Source organism: Dendrobates tinctorius, unplaced genomic scaffold (genome assembly GCF_039654945.1).
Source record: "Dendrobates tinctorius isolate UK_male_01 unplaced genomic scaffold, ASM3965494v1 ptg000069l, whole genome shotgun sequence".
NCBI classification, from domain to species: Eukaryota; Metazoa; Chordata; class Amphibia; order Anura; family Dendrobatidae; genus Dendrobates; species Dendrobates tinctorius.
In genome coordinates this window covers 13,043,793-13,059,642 of record NW_027361737.1, presented here as the reverse complement: position 1 = coordinate 13,059,642, position 15,850 = coordinate 13,043,793, and the positions used below count along the sequence as shown (strand labels likewise).

Below are 15,850 nucleotides of genomic sequence, written 5' to 3'. Positions count from 1 at the left end.
GCATTTGTGCTTAGACTTTGTTTTGCTTTGTTTTTCTGGATTTCTGCCATTCCCTGCTGGGGTGTGCTGAATTCCTTTAGCTCTGTCTTCTGAAAATACCTGAGTGCTGATTTAGTTTTTGAAGCCTAGCTGCTTCAGGGTCTTTTTCATATCAGCTTGTTGGCTTATGTCTTTGATAGGGTTTTGGCAGATTGCAGACAGCAACCTTCCTTTCCTGTTCTGTTTAGCTAGCTTGGGCCCCATCGTTTGCTCAGCCTATCTTTCTATCTGTGTGAGTGTTTTTTCATCTTGCTTCACCGTCATTATATGTTGGGGGCTGCCTTTTACTTTGGGGTCTGCTCTGGGGCAGTTTAGATTTCCTTTTCTGTCTTTAGGCTATTTAGCGCTCCGGCTGTGATCGAGGGGTCTAGGGCATCGTAGGAACCCCCCACGGCTACTGCTAGTTGTGTTGATAGGTTCAGGGGTCTGCAATCTGATAGTTGCCAACTTCTCTGGTTTTCTGGACTTAGCTTCTATTTTTGTGTCTGCCTCCTACGGTGACTCAATCATAACACTCCCCCTTCCTTTGCCATGAGCACCTCCCCATATGCGTCCCCGCTGTGTCAGGGGAGAACAAAAAAAAAAAAAAAACATTTCTTTTAACTTGGATGCAGAACTATCCTATGAATTGCACAACGGTGCATCGAATTCCCGGTAGTCCGGGCCATCTCCTGTGGCTGGTGTTCCACCAACTGAGCAAAGACTCCACAGCCGTGAAGTCCTGGGATTCTTGGGGTGTCTCTAGGAGTCCCTTTTACAGGGGCACTATCTTCAGGACAAGCAATTACTGCCACAGCGTAGTAACCTCGGAGGCAGTACTCCTTATGATAAGAGACCCAGTCTCCGTCCTGTAGAGCCCGGCCATGACGGATGGACGCCACATTTAAATACACTCTCACCAGTGGCGCGATCCCGGATGAAGCCATATCCTTATTCCCGATTCGTGTGCACCAGCCTCCCGATGGATCGTGGAACCGCCATGCCAGCCTCTCTTTTTTCATGAAGTAGCCCCCAAATCTCCCGCTCTCTGGCCTTCTTTCCTTCGATGACCTCCGCAACCCAAGCGGAGGGTCCGGCATAGGACGCAGAGTCCGGTGGGCGGGCCGCGGTCGAGGGAGGGGCAGGAGTGGCCGCAGACTCCGGTAGTGAGTAGGCCGCAGCCATCTTTGACGGTGACATTGGTGTGGCCGCGGGGGAGGCCGCAGATGGACTTAAGGCGATCACAGGCTCCGGCAAATCAACCGCAGGCAGGGCTGCCGATGAAGCAGCGACCGCAGTTGCCGGTGAGTCATCCACTGTAGCTGATGGTCCGATTTCAGCAGCGACCGGGGGTGGGAACGCTGCAGCGGCAGTCAACTTGGCGGGGGCCACGCCGTCATCCAGAGTGGGAGGTACCACGGCGTAAGGAGTCAGGCGGGGAGGCCGAGGGCCGTGTCAGGGCCCCGTGGTCTGTCCGATACATGGAGCGTGGGGCTGAGGTTTGCCTGGAGTACCACCGGCGGGACCGGGGGGCACACTCACCTTCACAGCCGCCGCAGCTCCCAGTAGGCTCTCCCACGGCTCCCTCTCCGGTCGTTGACCTTCACCCCGCCATCCGGCAGGGCCGGCTCCAGGCCCGTCAGTTCCGCGGGGAGACTCCCTGGGCAGGTCTCCTGATGAGCCTCCATTTCTTGGCGCCACCGCCATTCCAGGAGCCAGATACCCCGACAGCTGCAACGTCTCATGCCACCTGGGGTCCAGTAGGCGAATGGCGCCAAACAGCCGCAGCAGGTCTCTCCAGATGAACACCACTCCCCCCAGGGGCGGATTTGATATATAGCCCCGGGTCATCCAGTTCAGTTGTAAACGCCTGTGTCTCCTTCTTTTGGTGCCAAATTACCACAGCCATTTTTAACAAAGCACTTTTCCGCTCCGGATCCGCTTGTTAACAGCTAGCAATCCACAGTCCAGTTTTTAAATTGTAATCCACAGGGAACGGAGAGAAGAAAAAATTCTTCACCCCACACAGCTTGGGGGCCTTTGTTACTTGGTGGCAGGCTAGCCGCTGAAGATGTTGTATTGGCATCAACGATCCTGCCGACTACGCCAAATGTAGTGGTCGGGCTGAGCAAGGGCGTGATCTAGTGTTGTTGATGCTGATAAGCGGGGAAGGTGTGCTGATCCAACCGAACTGGGGGGGTGACCCACTTCTTGATGCCGACAGACTGGAGACTTGATACAGAAATGGAGTTCAACAGGTCCGTGTTTATTCACCGTTCTTTGACGACTCCCAGCACTTTGTCACAGGAATTACACACTTCCCTTTTTACACAGACCCGGGTACCTTCACTTCCTCTGTTTCACAGTCATGGCGTCCTCTGTGGCTCTCCTCACTATGGCTGCCCTAGGCACTTCCACCACAGCGCTTCACCGTTCAGAGTACACCGTTACTTGTCACTCAGACAGTCTGTCTGCCGCTGCTGTCTTTTGGGCCACTCCCCGTGACCGTCTCTCCTGTCAGATCCTCTCTGAGGGCCCTCCGCTGCCTTTCACTTCACAGCAGACCCTCCTATCTAGTGAGCTCCCCTGGCTGACTGGAACTTCTGGAACCTTCCCTCAGCCTTTATACTACCTGCCCTGGTAGCTCCGCGCACTATCACCTGACAGAGACCTCTGACCAATGACAATGACCTTGACCCATGGCCGTTAAATAACCACTTTCTTCTCCGCTCCTCACTGCCCTCTAATGGTCACTATACAGCACGGCACCCATTTCCTCTTCATCTCAGCGCTTCCATTCCTACGCTGAGCCATCCCTCTGCCTACCACTAAAGGCAGATCCATCTGCCAGGTCAACCTCCCCACAATGGCACGCGACATGGGAGCAGAGTTCGCTTCTTTTTAAAATGTGCTGGAGAAGAATGGAAGGGGCCCAGGATGGGGGAGCATTATTTCTGGAATGGGCCAGATTGGAGATTACTACAACAAGGTGCCAGGATGGAAGACATTATTACATGCAGGATGGGTTGGTGGGGGGGGGTTGCCTCAAGAACAAATGTCTTTATAGGATCTAGTATTACATGTGACCAACATGAAGGTGGGGGCCCAGGTCTAAATTTTGCACCAGGGTTCAGTGAACCCTAGGTAGGCCACTGGCACGGGTAAATTGATCTTTGCTGTAACTCGCATAGTAGTAGAGACAGAAGATGAATTAAATAGAGTATTACTTTGACACACCGACTATTATCCTGCATAAGGGCCATAAAGCAAATAAGACATAATATAATGCCAAAAAAGAGCTTTACGCACAGCCAAATCACAATGATATACTTTTATTGAAACAAGATATGTAATAAAAAATATAAAAGCATGGAGCAAAACACCACAAATACAGAAAGGAAAAGTGGGAACCACCAGGATTGTAAATACATACAGCCATAGCGTATATATTTGTATACCAAAAGAGTCAATATATTAGCACATAATTCATAAATACATAGAAACCATGGCAGTAGAAAAATCAAATAAATGTTCACAATAGATGCTACCAGTGAATGCTTTCTGCAGTTGCAGAATGCAGTGGGGAACACATGAAGATATACATATAATAAATTAGGTAATAATTTTCATAGCGAAACGCACGTCGGGTGTGGTGTAACTATACCATTGATTTATCTATGTATACCTTTGATTACTGATTAACTGTTTATTGATTCATGGTACCATAGCTGTTAGAAGCCTACAAATCACTTGATATAAATACATACGAGGGGCGATCCAAAAGTAATGATAATCGGTTATTTCTATTGCACACAGAAATTAAAATAAAATGTTTTCTTCTCTCTTAGGTACCCACTAGTCCAGGAAAAAAAAAATCACTTAAATAGGCCACAATTCCTGGGAGCTACATTCATTTGAATATGAACTGCCAAGGAGTGAACATCAAAATGGAAAAAAACGAGCTCAGAGCTGTCATCAAATACCTCTGCTTGAAAAAAATGTCTACCAAAGACATACACAGCAACATGGTGGAAACATTGGGGGACTCTTCTCCTCCATATTCCACAGTTGCAGGCTGGGCCAAGGAATTTAAGCTGGGAAGAACGTCGACGGAAGATGAACATCGCGAAGGACGCCCATCCACGTCCCTCAATGAAGAAAACGTGAAAAGTTGAAGAAGTTGTGTTGGCAGATCGAAGAGTGACTATCAGGCATGTAGCTGAGGTCACAGGGATCTCATAGCAGTATTCAAAGAATCCTTGCAAAAGAATTGCATATGAGAAAGGTCTCCGCGCGTTGGGTGCCAAAAGTGTTAACCGACGAGCAAAAGAAGAAACCAGTTGACATTTCAATTGCAAATCTCGAAAAGTTCCAAGCAGACAAGGAGAATTTTTTGTCACGTTTTTTGACCATGGATGAGACCTGGATCCACCACTTTGATCCCGAAACTAAACACAAATCGATGACATGGAAACGAGCCGACGAACCGTCGCCGAAGAAATTCAAAGTGTCAAGCTCAGCAGGGAAGGTTATGGCGTCTGTTTTTTGGGACACTGAAGGAATTATTATGGTGGACTATTTGGAGAAGGGAGCCACTATTACGGGCTCCTACTAAGCAGAACAAATAAGAAGATTGCGGGAGGCTATCAAGGAGAAAAGGCGCGGCAAACTGCGGGCTGGAGTGCTGTTTCACCAAGATAACGCACCGGCTCACAAAGCTGCAGTTGCCATGGCTACCATTCAAGAAGCGGGCTTTGAACTGGTGGAACACCCCCCCCTATTCACCAGATCTAGTCCTCAGTGACTTCTTTCTCTTTCCTCGGCTCAAGGAACACCTCCGGGGCAAGAAATTTGATGACAATAGCGACGTGATAACCGCCGTTGGGGAGTTTTTTGAGGGTCAAGATCAAGAATTTTTTTCGAAGGGAATTCTAAGTTTAGAAAAGAGATGGACTAAATGTATAGACTTGTTAGGAGACTATGTAGAAAAATAATTTATTTTTTTTTACTATATTCATTGTGTTTATTATTGATTATCATTACTTTTGGATCGCCCCTCGTATGTATGGCTGTATAGTCATTTTTGCTCTATGCAGGTGGGTACATATCCCTATATTATTGTGAAAATTTGATTTTTCTACTGCCATGGCTTATTTATAAATTATTTGCCAATATATTGACGTGCAGTGGACAACCCCTTGATATACAAAGCTTAAAATGCATACAAGGAAATAAAATTCCTCCTTTATGTCGATCTTCTTTGGTCTCACATTTAATTTACAACCGAGAAATGGGAAAAAAAATAAGTAGGCCAGAAAATCAAAGCTTTGTTTTATTTTCTTTTTCCTTGAGCCTTTAGTGGATGTAGAGGTATCATGCTGCAGTAATAGTCCAACCCCACGCTCAAACAACAGTAGGAAACTTTCTTATGCACGTTAAGCTTCCCCATAAACAGACCATTGTTAGCTGAAGCCGCCAATAATTGTGGGATTTGCCACAGTCTAATATTTATGGGGGCCACAGAAAATTAAATTGTCAGGGAAGTTAAGGATCCGATTTTGGACTACCGATCCTTTTGTTCTCTTTGAGATAAGCCACTACCAGACATGTCTGGAAGCAGCTCTCAGAGAACATATGAATTCTTCTCTTTTCTTTACTCTATGTAGAAACAAGAAGTTTCTTGTCCCTAAATTTATCATTCCCCTCTTCAACTCCTGACCCAGCTGCTCCTCCTTCCCCCTATCAGGGACTTTCACAGTGATAACTCCTGCAGTGAAAAGAAACTCCTTTTTTTCTATATAGTTTAGAAGGATTCAGCTTGTCTATATTTAATCATGCGATGTCATAGACCTAATGGAAAAGAGAAGAATTATCTGGGTGGAAAGGCAAAATGAGCAATTGTAAGTACACAGTGCTATATAATATGATGACTGCAATATATTATGATGATAAAAGTTTTGATAAAAGTGCTTCAACACTCTACAACATCAAAACTCCCCAAAAGCTCATTGTGGGAACATAGTCCAACGTGTTTGGTAGGAGTTGATCTCATCCATTTTTATCTGGGGAAAGACTAACAGGAAATTAATATGTATGGGTTTTCTGCTTGCTATTTTCTGGACAAGTGTATCTTCTATTTACTTTTATCACTAATTACGTCTCAATAGTATAGGAAGGAAATAAGTTAACACTTACCACTACGGAACAAAGAAAGTTGGGCCAGCATTGGGACTTGATAAGTCCTTCCATCGGGACCATGGAAAGTCCGTTTTTTAGTGTTTTCTGGTTGGAAACGAGATTTCCATAGACCCTTGAAATACAGGGCATTGATTACTACCAATCTGGTCATTGAGCTGTCTATCAATTCTGGAGAAATTAGGTTGTCGATCATACCTATAAAATACAGATAGAGATGAACCTGAGCGCAGCTTAAAATTCTCCATGGATTTGTCACACTATGCCTTATGTGCTCCAAATTTCTGAGATTGTACTGACCCTTGGAACAGAATGACTATAAAATAATATAATTATATGTAAAAATTTTGTTTTCTTAGCGATAATCAGATGTGAATAGGTGAAGCATTTGTATGATCATAGTAAACATGTTTATAAAGATATCCCAAACTGAGTTTTGCACTTTTTAAAAACTAGACAATCTATAAATGTCTGTCTATAACAAAAAAACTATGGTACTTGAAAAAAAGAGAATACCAAAAAAGATCACTTAAAATATTCCATTATATTTTATTTAGCATTGACACCAAGAAAAGTAAAACACATAATAAAACCAGACACATAACAAGCAAATATTAAAAATGAAAGAGGAGCAGGTCAGCACATACAGCAAGACATAATTATAAGAAGTCAGAATCCAATAAGGTGTGATACCAGAATTGCAGAGAAGCAGAACCAGATTCAATATAAAGTGCAGGGCATGTGTGCCATTTTAGTGATATCTATACCGATTCTGACTCCCTGCTAACTCCAGAACACAATCAATAATCATCACATTAAAGAGGCCAGGTCAGTAACAAAAATACTGGCGTGTAGGGTGGCAGTGCCAGGACATCCAGCATGAACCCTGGTCAGTATTGCTTATATTTTGTGTAGCCTTAGGGTTAAAAATCACCTCTCGTATGTACCGTGCACTTGCATTATGTCTTGCTGTATGTGCTGACCTGCTCCCTTTTCATTTTTAATATTTTCTTGGTGTCAATGCTAAATAAAATATAATGGAATATTTTAAGCGATTTTTTTGGTATTCTCTTTCTTCAAGTAGTTTTTTGTTTATAAGCATTATTGTGTCTACTTGAAATCTATATGATCTTGTTTAAAATATATATACTGCTTTGGGGTATTTTCTCCATTTTTTGGGGAATAAATTTATAAATGTCTGCCTATTTTCAGTCCTGAGCCTATATGTGGACATAAAAGTTTGATACATTCTACAGAATTTATTTATTCTTGGTTATACATAAGCGTAAGTTATACGGTATGTCCATATGATACATTAATGGACCCCTTGTAAACATTGTGTGTCCAGGGATCACATTAATAAGTGTGGTACATCTGTGAGCCACTTACCCTTTGTCTCATTCTTTACCCACTGGTTGATCATAGAGGCAGCTGTGTTCCTGTCCTGGAAGTCTGCACTTCTCACTTGGCTGTGAAAGACCTCTTTATTTTTGCTAACAAAAGGTTCCTCCATCTTGAATCCGCTGTTGGCAAATACTGCATTGGCTGTGTTCACAATATCTTTATTCTTCTTTGCTCCTATTGCCTTGTTGATCCTTTTTAATATTTTCCCAACAACTGAAAAATAAGATTTAATTTATTTTGGTAAAATACCGTAAAACATCCAGGACAAAAAATATAAAAAACAGGCATAAATGATATAAAAGTTAAATGCAAATCTAAAGAACAGACTCAGAATATTTTCAATTCGTTACTGCTCTTCATCACAAAGACCTTTAAAAAATAGACAACACTGGGACCCAGATCAGAGATCATAAAATAGCAGGCAAGTCATGGCTGAAGTTGACAAATGTACTTTTCAGGACTATTGCTGCTATGATTGGACATTACAGTCGTGACCAAAAGTCTTGAGATTGACAATTCTTCATTTTTGCACAGTTTGACACTTAAGTGCATTTAGACCTTTTAGTCAAATGTTTCTCCAGGTACTGAAGTACAATTAAAAGATTTTCATAAGTTATTGATCTTTTTGATAAAGCCATAAGGTTTGTGTAAAAGACTCAATATTTATAATGTTGTCCTTATTTCTCAAGACTTCTGCAATTCGCCCTGGTATGCTTGATATTAGCTTCTGGGCCAAATCATGACTGATGACAACCTCCAAGCACTGATTAGGTAAAGCCCCTGTCACACATAGCGATCTCACTAGCGATATCGCTGCTGAGTCACAAGTTTTGTGACGCAACAGCGATCTCACCAGCGAGATCGCTGTGTGTGACACTGACCAGCGACCGGCCCCCCCTGCCGGTTATTGTTTATCGTCCTGAAATAGCCAGGACATTTTTTTGATCGCTGGTCTCCCGCTGGCCAGCACGCATCGCTGCGTGTGACAGGTGGGAGACCAGCGATCAGCGCGCTGGTAACTAAGGTAAATGCAGGGTTTCTAAGCACCGGGCGGTGCTTAGAAACCCGATGTGTACCTTAGTTACCAGCGCGCTGGTGCAGGGAGCTGGTAACCGAGGTACACATCGAGTTTCTAAGTGACGCACGCCCCTTAGAAACCCGATGTCGATCTTAGTTACCAGCTCCGTGCATCGGCGCGCTGGTAACTAACGTACACAGCGACGCTGCGCGTTCGGCGTCGCTGGTGCTGATCGCTGGTGAAGCTGTTTGACAGCTCACCAGCGATCATGTAGCGACTCACCAGCAATCCTGACAAGTTGATATCATTGTCGGGATCGCTGGTGAGTCGCCATGTGTGACAGGGTCCTAAGAATGGGTTTTCACAATCACTATTATTTGTACACTTGCTATGTGTGAATTGTTCACAGGTTCTCAATGAAATTTACATCTGTGAGTTTCCTTGCCATGGACCCAAAATGGTCAGTGGTCACAGAGCCACTTCGTTATCACTTTTTCCTTGTGACATCATGGTGCTCCTGTAAAGGAGTGGAGAAGCTCTCCACAGTCCCCTTGAAGATCTTAAAACATGGCAATGCATTATATTACTTTATCTAGTTTGTGGCCTGCAGCGCTTAACCTTATGCACTGGTTTGCTAACTATTGAGGCCAGCCCAAGGAGGGAGGAATATAGTACGTGTAGGTAGGGGGACCGACTGGGGGGTGGTCCGTTACTGGCCGCAGACAGACTCGAGACAGAGACAGGAACGTGTTAAACAGGTCTTCTTTATTGATCGTCTTTCCACGACCCACAGCACCTCACAGCAATTGCACGTTATTCTCCGCAGCCTCATACAGCAGCTGCTCGAAAACCTCCACAGCTGCGCACAGCAGCTGCTCGACAATCCCCTCAGCCACACACAGTAGCTGCTTGACTTCGTACACAGGCCCAGGTACCTTCACTTTCTTTCGTTGGCAAATGGACGTCCCTCGCGGCTCCTTCACCGTGGTAGCCCTAGGCTTACCACCACAGCGTTTCTCCAGTCCGAGTCCGTTCGGTTTAGTGGTAGCCCAGGCTGTCTCTGTCTACGGCCTCTCTTTGCTCTCCATCTGTGATCTCTGCTGTCTCTGTCTGCGGCTAATCCTGTCAGGGCCACCCCCCCGTAACAGTCACAACTGTCAGTCCTCTCAGGAGCTTCCTTTCTTTCCTCCCTCCTCAAACATACTTCTTGTCTCCTGTGCTCCCTTCGCTGACTGACTTTTCCAGAACCTTCTCTCCCTCTTTTATAACCTTCACGTTCTGGTAACTCTGCCCACCATGACTCAACGGTTTTCTTAGCCAATGGCTATTGTTCAGTCCTAACCTCACAGCTCTCCATTGCCTTCTAATGGTCAAAATCCAATACTACAGCCCTCCTTCCTATCTCCAGCTGTTTCCCCTCTTTAACTACAACAGTCCACCTTCTATACACTACTCCTCTGCCCTTCTTCTACAGACAGGTCTGTACGTCGGTCCACCTTCCCTACAGCGGCATATGAAATTCAGCTTGTGTTTTGGTCAGGGAGTTAGCAGAAAGTACTGAAGAGGGAAGAACCTATGGTCCTGCTTTGTGAAGGTGCTGTGTGTGAAGAAGCGAGACTATACTCAGATAGCAAGTTCTAGATTGAATTGGTATCAAGTGGCAGAAGGATTACTTATCTCAGGCAAGTGGAGGCGTACAACAAGCCTTACCTATACTAGATAAGTGGAAGTGTAGAATGGAGGAAAAGTTTAACTAACAGGGATGGGGGGGTGACCCGCTTCTTGCCGCAGACAGACACGAGACTGAGACAGAGTTTGTATTCTACAGGTCCGTTTTTATTGGCCGTCCTTCTGACGACCACCACAGCTCATCACAGCAGTTCCACACTTCTGTGTGCAGGCCCGGGTACCTTCACTTCCTTTGTCACTATAATCGTGGCGTCATCTGTGGCTCTTTTCACTGTGGCTGCCCTAGGCACATCCACCACAGCACTTCACCAATCCTAGTACACCGTCCATTCAATACCCACAGACCGTCTTAGTCTGCGGCTACCATCCTCTGGGCAACCCCCCGTGACCGCCTCAACTGTCAGTACTCTCTGGAGCCTTTCTACTGTCTCTATTTCCGCAGCAGAACCGCCTCTCAAGTGTGCTCCCCTCACTGACTAGACTTTCCAGAACCTTCCCTCAGCCCTTTATTACCCAGTCCTGGTAGCTCCGCCCACTATCACTTGACAGTTTCTCTGACCAATGGCAGTTATTCAGTCCCACTCTTACACTCTCCACTGCCCTCTAATGGTCAAACTATAATACGGCACCCTTTCTCTTTATCTCAGCGCTTTCACACCTACACTGCGCTACCCCCCTCTGTCTCTCACTACAGGCAGATCTGTCCGTCAGTCCAACTTCCCTACAGAAGTGTAGCCAGAACTGAGGGTCATAGAGAAGACAGGCCAGGTTGCGACATGTATACTAAGGAACATTGAACAGGAAGATTCATCGGCACACCAAGAAGCTTAATTTCCTTTTAGAACCCATCTTTAAAAGGACTTTAAAGAGCAGTGAGGCCCGCTAAGGAGCCCATGAGTTGAGTTTGGATGCAGACACAGTTGAAAACAATGATGGAACAGGGAGCAGCAGTGAGCTCCCTCATCCATCATTCTCCTTGTGCAACTGAGCTCTTATATCTCAGCGCAGCAGTCGTAATGATGTCACTACATCACGCCTGCAAGTGCAGATCGCATTTATTCATTTTTAAATAAGTACAATGTAGAGGTTGATTATACAGAGTTGTAGGATTGTATGGCCGTGTGTGTGGGGAGGGTGGGTCACTGTGGGGGGGTCATCCTACTGGGCTTGTGGAGGGTACTGAGGAGAAATTCACTGTGGGGGTATCATAGTGTTGGGGGGGGGGTCACAAACTGGCATCATACTTTGAGGGCCATGAAAGGGGTAACTTAGTGTGTGGGAGAAACAAAATTACCTTGTAAATGTTGCAAAGTTGTCAGATAAACTTATCTGTGAACACCATTTTTTATTTTAGACAGAGGGGGCATGAGGAAGCACAAGGTGGGCTTTGGTTGGTTTAGTTGAGAAATCAATAATGCAACTTTTTATTAGAACAGGACCAAAGCATGAGGCAGTCTGGTAGCCGTTTTGCTCAGCAAATACATCACCCGGTGCAAATCCTACACCTCTCCATTCCGGATGTCAGAACAGAGGTGAGAATGGAATTAATAGGATACGTTAAGATAAAACATTATGGAGGGGTTTCGACAAAAGAAAAAAAAAAATGTATGATGCATTGTCAGTATAGTTAATTTACAGTATATACACAGATCTCCATTCTCAGTTTGCAATGCAATGTACATAAGGTGCAACCCACATATTATAAGAAAGACAAAAAAGAAAAAAGTAAAATAAACAGACCATTCACTTTATACCGCATTGCTGTTGTCAACTGCTTTTTTGTCTTGCCATCTGCACCCAGCTGAAGCATGCCAAGGACTGAAGCGACTCCATGGGGAGATATGACCACATTGTCATAAGGCTTGTTCTTTACCACTTGATTAAACACCTGAATTCCAATATCTGAACCCAGCTCCTCAAGCGATAACAGGTTGATCTGAGACAGCACAGACGCCAAGTACACCACCGTAAGTAAAGCCAAGAAGAGCTTCTTCATGATCTTTAAACACTTTCGAGCTCACCTGAAAATAAAGAGTAGGAACAATATGAGCATACATATCCTTTTGCTCCTGAAGTATCAGATACTATGCCCTTAGATATATTGGACTTTTACAAGGATGATGTGCAGGTTTGTAAAGCAAAAGAAGCCATTATCATTGCTGAAGAATTGATTTACTCCAGTAGTGCAGCCCACCCAACGTGTTCCAACCAACTGGATCCAATATTTCCTGGAGGATTTATCAGCAAAGCAGCAGCAGCTGTTATTCTTCATGCCCACATAGGAGTTTTGCCTATCACAACTCCACCAGGTTGAGTGTTAACCAAGCACTTACCCATCTCCCTCCCTTTGGCATCACCCTACTGTGCGCTCTGTTCCCCACATCAAGATTTCTTCAAGTTGCAAAACGCATACATAATATAGCTATGGCTTTATCGTTATTAGGATTGCAATGGATCCTGCATCTGAAAGTATCAATTTTTTTGCAATTTTTTTTTTTTTGTGGCTGACAGCATTTCAGAAAAAAACTAACATTTTTAAATACCGCTGGCATTCCCAACCTCAATGTAGAGCAAGCCAGTAACGCTGAACCTGGTATCATGCCAGCGCAGGAAAGCGAGAGGATAGAAGCCTAGAGAAAAATTGAAGGAGGACTTCTAATCAGCTAAAAATGTCTAGAGAGTCAAAGCCTGGGAACCATGTCAAACACTTTGATTATAACAGTTTAAAGCCAAGTCTTACACAGAAAAAAGAAAAAAAAACACTGGTTGATCAGTCAGAGCTGTAGTCATTTATGCCATTATACGCATCAACATCCACATTTCAGGTTTTCCTTTTATACAGAACCACTCCCTACGAGCAAGAATTCATGGCTACTAATTACAAATGGCCCCCATTGTGGCAGACTTGAGCTGCCCTTATTTGACCAACATTGGCCACAGCTTTTGTTATGGGGCCCTGTGATTCCTATGTACGTCACTGCTTGCAGAGCAGCAATAATGACGGCAATCTGTCTGGTTTCTCAGAGCCCGAGGGTCCAGGGGTCCCATTGCCAGATTGCTCTCATCATAAGCAGCATATCCGGCAGGGAGGGGGGCCCAGACATTTCTTGCACAGGGGCCCCAAGCTGTCAGTGTCCGCTCCTGGAGAACATTTTGTGGTAAAAATGACCATCCAATAGGATTCTCTTCATGATGGAGAAACCAATACCAAACATTTAGTTTTTTAAATTATTTTAGTGGTGATGTCATAGATAATATTCATCTCTGAAGTCACTCCCAATCCCCCGCCTCATTTTTTCTGTCACCAGATTACAGTAAGAGTTAAGCCCCCTTTACATTTAGCGATGCACGAGCGATCCCGACCACGATATGACCCGGTCAGGATTGCTGGTGCATCGCTAAATGGTCACTAGTGAGCTGCCACACAGGCAGATCTCACAGCGATGCAGCAGCGGTCGTTACTTACCTTTCAGACGCGGCGATGATGACGTCCTCTGGCCCGCGTCCACGCATCGCTCGTCGGCACCAGCAGGAAGCCCAGCAGGAAGCAGCCGATGAGAAGTGGACGATCTCGCGCGATCAGTGATAGACAGCGGGGGAGCCGGTCGGAGGTAAGTATCACATGTAGCGATATCGCTAGCAATATCGCTGCTGCGTCACAAAATCGGCGACGCTATAGCGATATTGCTATGTGTAAAACCCCCTTAACAGAGGACCTGATGCAAAACCACTCTTCCTCTGCCCCTCTCTCATTTGCAGTAAGGAAACAGGAGCTAGCAATCTAAAGCCGCTTTTATGTAAAATGGCACTGGACAAAGATGTGAACCATCTTAATTAAAATGCATGGAGTCCTCTTTATGTCCAGGTGACTGAACGAATATGTATATATTGTGCATAGACAGACAAAGCACAGGTTAGACATCGTTTAGAAAGGGAAAGGATTTTTAAGTTTTGAGAGGATGAAATGGAGTATCTCACACCCTTTACAAACAGCCATGGTTACCCAGCCTACACAAACAAGACAGTGGAAGTCCTTTTGTCTATAAGAAATGTATGTTGGACTCGGGTGACACTGGGTTCCTGCAGGCGGAAATGTTATGATAAGCCAGCTCAGACAGTAGGTCTCAAAGAAAACATAGAAAATTTCCATTTTCTATAAATCCGATATTATTGAAAGATACCTGGTTAGCCCCAGCGCTGAAAATGTAAAAAGGTGCATATTTTCTCTTAACCATAACCCTTGCCAAAAAGGCCCAAAATCCATAGGGGCAAGATAACTGCCAACAGTTATGCCATATTTGGTCTCTATGTAAAGATAAAATCAAGAAAAAAAAAAAAGTGGCAACACCCTCAAACTTCTGCAATCGTCCGGTGAGAAGTTATCGCATGAGTTGGGATTTCATAAAATCCTACAGGGCTGAGAACACCCCACAACCTGACCCATGTGAGGTCATCATAGGGAGGGTGTGTGAGTGGCACTCAGGGGCTAATAAAAGATCAAGGCGAATTATGATCTGTGTTCGTGTAGAAAGATACATATAGTGTACGCAAGGATCACTAAATGGCCAATCGAAGTGCTCTGCTTCAGCCAAACTGAATAGTCTCTCCAGTATATTAAGTTTATTTTGTAACTGTGCATGTGTAAGGGGTACAAAGGCGATACTGTCCTCTCCCACTCGTTCCGGTACCATGTGTTGTGCTGTATATAACCATTTGTATAATATGTTGCATATATTTGTATTGCTGCTGGGTATTGACCAAAATGATTTGTACATCTACTGTTAAGCAGGGAAAGCATAGTACCTAAATTTAGCCACAAGATGGGGCACATCATAGTCGTAGATAGAGTACTGTACATAGTATGGTAGGAAACTAGCATAGGAGTTTCACAGAGTAAATAGTTAATGTAGGATGGGTAAGCGGCAGCTAAGAGGGAGAACTTCCTCATAGGAGACAGACGGGCCACAGTGCCCAAACCACCTGCATGGGCTTCAGTGCCCAGGAATATAGTACGGACTTAAGTGTCCAGAATCATAGCAGTAACCCCGCAAAGTTATACTAAGTGAGGATCCCAGCCATCTGTAGTAACAGGCCAGGAAAGCAGCAAGACAGAACTACAGTGGGCTACAGCTGTGTGGTGCAGAAGGAAAGGCCAGGAGAGTAGAGGGACGCAGGAGACTCCATGATGTGGCAACTTATCGCATGGGCTGATGCCCTAAGATCCAGTGCGAAATGGCTGAGGGACTCCCCAACCACAGTGAGTATAAGCAGAGAGGATTCTGCATTAGCGTTAAAGGCGGTAGGCCCCTGTAATGTAATGTAGGCAATAGGAAGTACCACAGGAGAAGCTATGACAGTATAGAAGGGCAGGTCTCTCGCCATGTGGCAACTGACTTCGGGAACAGAGGATATGATGTCTGGGGTGAAACAGACTGAGGAGTGTCTAGCCATGGCAGAGCCAAACAGGGAGGACGCTGAGGAACCTATGGTACGGTCCAACCCGGGAACGTGCTGTGTGATAGTGAA

The 15,850-nt window shown here is 45.0% G+C and overlaps 1 protein-coding gene across 5 annotated transcripts in view; it reads right to left on the bottom strand.

Annotated features, from left to right (window-relative positions):
* Nucleotides 1-15,850, bottom strand: part of SERPINE2 (serpin family E member 2) — a 108,048-nt gene that overhangs the window by 31,063 nt on the left and 61,135 nt on the right. For all 5 annotated transcript variants that reach the window (XM_073581107.1, XM_073581108.1, XM_073581109.1 and 2 more), the window contains 3 exons: nt 12,065-12,345; nt 7,603-7,830; nt 6,214-6,411 (listed from right to left, as the gene is read on the bottom strand). In XM_073581107.1, coding sequence (XP_073437208.1) covers nt 6,214-6,411; nt 7,603-7,830; nt 12,065-12,320 — 682 coding nt within the window. In that variant the 5' untranslated portion in view covers nt 12,321-12,345. The remainder of the gene's footprint in view (nt 1-6,213; nt 6,412-7,602; nt 7,831-12,064; nt 12,346-15,850) is intronic.